At 35.6% G+C, this 5,940-nt stretch overlaps 1 protein-coding gene across 1 annotated transcript; it reads left to right on the top strand.

Moving 5' to 3' along the window:
* The first annotated feature begins 4,378 nt into the window (after positions 1-4,378).
* LOC127132325 (protein FANTASTIC FOUR 1) lies at positions 4,379-5,697 on the top strand. Its single transcript, XM_051061257.1, has one exon. The coding sequence runs from the start codon at positions 4,660-4,662 to the stop codon at positions 5,512-5,514; it is 855 nt and encodes a 284-aa protein (XP_050917214.1). The 5' UTR covers positions 4,379-4,659; the 3' UTR covers positions 5,515-5,697.
* Positions 5,698-5,940: the final 243 nt, after the last annotated feature.

Genomic DNA, 5,940 nt, shown 5'->3' on the forward strand with positions numbered 1-5,940 from the left:
AGGAGGCATGAGATATTCTTGTCAAGTACTATAAAGGAAGTGAGAAAGTCAAAGTTGTCAAATTGCAGACTTCACAACGACATTATGAATTGCTTCAGATGGGAGAAGATAAAAAGATTGCAGGCTATGTGTTGAAGGTGCATAGTCTCGCCTATCTCATGAAGGGTTATGGTGAAACTCTAATTGATAAGATGATAGTTCAGAAGGTAACACGTACGTTGACCTCTCACTTTGATCACGTTATCGTAGCTATTCAAGAATCCAACAATCTTGAAACCATGAAACTGGAATATTTGGTTGGTTCGTTTAAGGCGCATGAGATTAGGATTGTCAAAAGGAAAAAGGGTTCAAGATTCGATACAAGCACTGCAAGCTCAGGCTTGGAAGAAGCATGGTGGTTCTGACAAGTTCAAAGGAAAAGGAGATAAGACTTAGAGTAAGAAGTCTTGGTCGAACCTTCAAAAGCATAAGGTTGATGATAGGGCTTCTGAATCCTCAAAAAGAGGAGGAGGAAACCCTTATCAGAAAGAGAAAAAAGGTGTGTCGTGCTATAATTGTGAAAAGTGTGGTCACTTGGCCAAGCATTATTGGTACAATAAAGACAATGGAGCGACAAAAGGAAAATAGGAAGGAGAAAACCTTGCACACCAAGATTTAGATGATTTTGAAGATATGATGGTTATGGCTGTAGTTGCAGATGACCATGTCGACTCCAAGATCTGGTTCCTCGACTCGGGCTGCTCGAATCACATGATTGGTCAAAAAGTGTAGTTAGCAGATTTCGACTCGTCGAAGAAGAGAAAGGTCAAACTTGATGATAATAGCTCGTTGCAAGCATAATGTATTAGCGACATAGTTATTTAAAAGAGCAATGGAGGAAAATCTATGATCAAAGATGTATTATATGTACCTGGAATGAGGTGCAATTTGCTAAGTATTGGATAACTAGTCAAAAGAGTTTTCAGTGATTATGAGAGATCGAGCCTTGGAGTTGTTCAACACTCAGAATAATTTAGTCTAGAAATCTCCTTTGTCGAAGAATAGGATATTTAAGACCATGATAAATTTGACTGAAGTAAAATGTCTAAAAACCGTTGTCGACTACAAGAATAGTTGGCTGCGAAATTTCAGTTTTTGACATCTGAACTTTCTATCACTCAATCAACTTATCACTCAAGATACGATAACTGGTATACCAAGTTTGGATATTCCCGACAAACTCTGTGAAGGTTGTCTAGTCGGAAAGCAATCCATAAATTCTTTTGTTTCGACTATGCCAATGAGATCCTCCTGCATAATCGAAGTTATACATTCAGATGTATGTGGCCCTTTTGAGGAGAATACCATTGGTGGAAACAAGTATTTTACTTCGTTTGTCGATGAGTTCAATTGAAAGTTATGGATCTATGTGATCAAGCGAAAGGACGAAGTATTCGAAATCTTTAAGAAATTCAAGATGCTTGTCAATAACTAGAGTGAGAAGAAGATCAAAGTTCTATGAACAAATGGAGGTAGAAAATACACATTCAAGATGTTTGAAGAATTATAAGAAGAACATGGTATTGATCATGAGGTAATTGTTCCTTACATACCTCAATATAATGGAATAGCATAAAGAAGAAACATGATCATATTGGACACAACGAGATGCATGTTGAAGCATAAGAATTTTCCAAAATCCTTATGGGGTGAAGTTGTTTACACTGTTGTTTATATTCTGAACATGTTCCTTAGTAAGAAGTTTAAGAATATGGTTCTTGAAGAAGTTTGGAGTGGCAAACGATCATCAGTGAGTCATCTGAAGGTGTTTGGCTCTATTTGTTACAAGCATGTTCCTAATGCTAGAAGTAGGAAGCTTGATGACAATAGTGAACCTATGATTCTTATAGGATATCATAAAGCCGGTGCATATAGGTTGTTCAATCCAATTAATCAGAAGATCGTGATGAGTCGAGATATTGTGATTGATGAAAATTCTGTTTGGGATTGGAATTCTAGTGATGAAATGGACAAGCCATTGATGAGCTATGATTTTGACGAAGCAAGTAATGATGTCAAAGTCAAAGATATTGTCGATATTTCAGTCAAAGTCGAAGCAGTTCCTGACATGGCCGAAACAATCGAAGTCGAAGATGGTGTAGATAGTACTAGTCAGAGACCTCAAAGCACATGAGAGTTAGTCGAATTGCCAACACATACAAAAGTTATCAAAGTGAAGTGGGCGTTCAAGTTGAAGCACAATGTTGATGGATCGATAGCAAGCCATTAGGCGATATTGGTAGCCTGAGGTTTTATTCAGAGAGAAGGAGTCGACTACTCTGAAGTATACGCACCAGTAGCAAGATTAGATACTGTTCGACTAGTTGTCGCCTTGGCATGCAATCAAGGTTGGTCGACATTTCACTTTGATGTGAAATCAACATTTTTAAATGGTCCTCTAAATGAAGAGTTATATGTCACACAACCTCCTGGGTTTGTGATTAGGAGGAAGCAAGGAAAGTACATAAGTTGCACAAAGCGCTCTATGATCTCAAGTAGACACCTAGGGCATGAAACAAGAATATCGACTCATACTTAGTTGAATTGGGATTCGTGAAATGCAAATCTGAGTATGGTGTCTATGTTCAGGTTATTGCATAAGATATAAAAATCATCTGCTTATATGTCGATGACCTTTTAGTGATTGGAAACAGCTTGGAAAACCTGGCAAAGTTCAAAGAGATGATGAAGAAGGAATTTGAAATATCGGATATGGGAAAATTGTCGTACTTCCTAGGCATGAAATTTCAAATGTCAAAGCAAGGTATGATGCTACATCAAAGAAAGTATGTCAAAGAGATACTCAAGAGATTCTGGATGGATGATTCAACTCCTGAATCTTCACCTGTCGAACCAAAGTTGAAGTTGGAGAAGCATGAAGAGGAAGACAAAGTCGATGGAACTTTGTTCAAACAAATTGTTGGATCTCTGAGATATGTGTGCAACAGTCGACCTGATATAGGTTTCTCAGTCGGATTAGTGAGCAGATACATGAGTGAACCAAGGGTGTCACACATGAAGGTTGCAAGAACAATCATGAGATACTTAAAAGGATCGATAAACTATGGAATTCTATTTTGACGAGACTCTGAAAGCAAAGAAGTTATGGTTACTTGTTATTCAGATGCTAATTGTTGTGGAGATAAGGAAGATCGAAGAAGAACAACTGGTTATTTCTTTCAAGTATTTGGTGCCCCAATCACATGGTGCTCGAGAAAATAATATGTGCTGGCATTATCGTCGTGTGAGGCTGAATATATAGCAGGATCATATGCTGATTGTCAAGCAATTTGGATCAAATTTGTGCTTGAAGAAATAGAGATCAAAGTGAAGAAACCTATGGTGCTGCAGTTCGACAACAAGTCAGTTATAAATCTTGCGAATAATCCAATTTTTGTATGGAAGGAGTAAGCACATCGAAGCTAGATTTCACTTCTTAAGGGAGAAGGTAAATCGAGGTGAACTTGAAGTAAGACATTGCTCAAGTGATGCACAGTTGACCGACATTTTCACCAAAAGATTAAAGTTCGACCGATTCCTGAATTTGAAAAAAATATTAGGAATATTTCAGATCGACTATAATTAGCATTTGTTCGACAAGTTAGATTATATGAGGGGTATGTTGAGATATAATATAATATAATCCAAATTGTGTGCGGCGCAAGCCCAAAAGATAATTAGGGTTTATGATTGTTATAATTGTTACTTATTAGTCAAATTACTTAAGTGTATATAAATATATACTTTGTAATTCAGTTTATAAATCATTTAATAATACAATCTTTATTTTCTTATTCTTCCTTTCTCAACTCACTAAAAAAATATCTCACACACTAAGATACTTAAATATCTATTGTTATAATGTGAACACAAACCCAAATTACAAAAGCATCACCATCCAATAATTTTAAATAATGATAGATTAATAATTGTTTTAATTATTTTACATGAAATCAAAATAATGAAAAACACTTAACTATACTTTTAATAATGATAAAAATGTGTTCTTTTGCTTATAAAGGCAAGAGAGAATGTTCTAAATTGTCAAAATTGTGTTATTATAACATTAGTAAAGAAAAAACGTGTACCAACTACAACTCAAGCCCTTTTCACAACCACTAATAATTTCCATTTATTATTATGATGGTCAAATCAAATAGCACAAGAATATCCAAAATTCCATTTCCTTTTTCCTTTACTAATTTCCAAAACAGCTGTATATCTTCCACCCCTTACAAACAAACAAAAACGTATTAGATGAACAATTCAAACCAATACAACTCTATCTAAAAGTCATAACACTAATAAGAGGTTAATCTTATTGTTAAATTTAACCCATACAAGTAAAACAGATTAACAACAAAAAAAAACTTGCTATTTAAGGGTAATCACATTCTTTAGTAGTAATAACTAATAAACCAACGTGGGACCCGGCACCGTTTACTGATTCTATCCAGCTCATATCTTAAAAACAAACTCTCCACCTCATCTTTTCTTTGCCACCCCATCATCAATGTTTCAACATGAATCATGAATCAATACATAATAACATCATTTCTAACTATATAACACTCTTCTCCTCTTTTTTACCCTTTTCTTTTTCAAACTAAAAACTCAACCATGACAGAAACAAATACAGATACAAATACATATACAGATACAGCTCTCTTTCTATATTACCCTATTCCTATTCTTCTCTCTTTCTCTTTTTCTCTGGCTCTTCCTTCTGTTATTAACTTGTTCAAGAAAAATATTCAATCGCTTTTCGATCTAACTACCGTCACTACTGCACAATCTCACTCTATTTCTGGTTTGGCTCTCGTTACGGACATCACCGATCGCGATAACCTTCCGGTTCGGAATGTTCTTGAATCAACGATGTTGTTAAATTCGAAGACGATCGTTAATGAAAATTCTCCGCGGATTGAATTTCTCTCCGGTGATGTTGATGGATTGATGTCTTGCACGGAGAGTCTCGGATTCGAGAGTTCCGACGAGAGAAGAGTTAATGGTAGAACGGATGTGAAGGTGAATAGTGATGAGAAGGATGAGATTTGGAGGAGGAAGATGATGATGAAAAAAGCTGAAAGTAGAGGAAATTGTATGAGGTCGTTTCCACCGCCGATTCCGTCGTTGAATCGGAATGGTAAACCTAGCTTTTATCTCAGGCCGGTGAGGAAAGACGGGAGGTTGGAATTAACGGAAGTTAGAATACACCGACCTGATATCCTTCATGCTTCACGGCATGATGGACGGTTGACATTGCATCTAATACCAGATCGAGATAGTGAAGAAGAAGGAGAAAGTGAAGAAGAAGACGAAGAAGATGAAGAATTTGAGGAGGAAGAAGAAGAAGAAAATATGAGAATTTCTACGGTAGTGGGAAATAGTAATGAAGGGTTAAGGAGGTGTCATGAAATGGTGAATCAACAACATCTTCTCGTTCATGGGAACCAAATTCGAATGTGTGTGTGATATGAAAGGGATGAGAGTTTTTATTTTTATGAGTAGTATTTTATTTATTATGAATGATCAAATTTTGAAGTATTGTTATGTTAGAGAGAAAATAAAAATTGAACATATTAGGCTGTGTTTCCTTTTGTTTATTTTCTTAGACGTGTAAATATTATTTATGAACTTGTTAAGGTGACTTTGTTATATTGATTGGCCAAGTATGTTAAATGTGACATGGATGAATGAGGTTCTAACTTTTTGGGGGACAAAAAATGGTTAGAAATCGGAGAGGGGAACTTTCTCAAAAAGATTAATTATAGAAAATATATATATTTTTTCGAAGTATCCTAGGGTTTGTGAATAAGTAGGATATATGTATACAGGGGTGTTTATAGGTTGGATAAACACATAATTTTCGAATCAATATAATTTTCGAATGAAAAATTG

This window comes from Lathyrus oleraceus, chromosome 3, assembly GCF_024323335.1.
Source record: "Lathyrus oleraceus cultivar Zhongwan6 chromosome 3, CAAS_Psat_ZW6_1.0, whole genome shotgun sequence".
Lineage (NCBI taxonomy): Eukaryota > Viridiplantae > Streptophyta > Magnoliopsida > Fabales > Fabaceae > Lathyrus > Lathyrus oleraceus.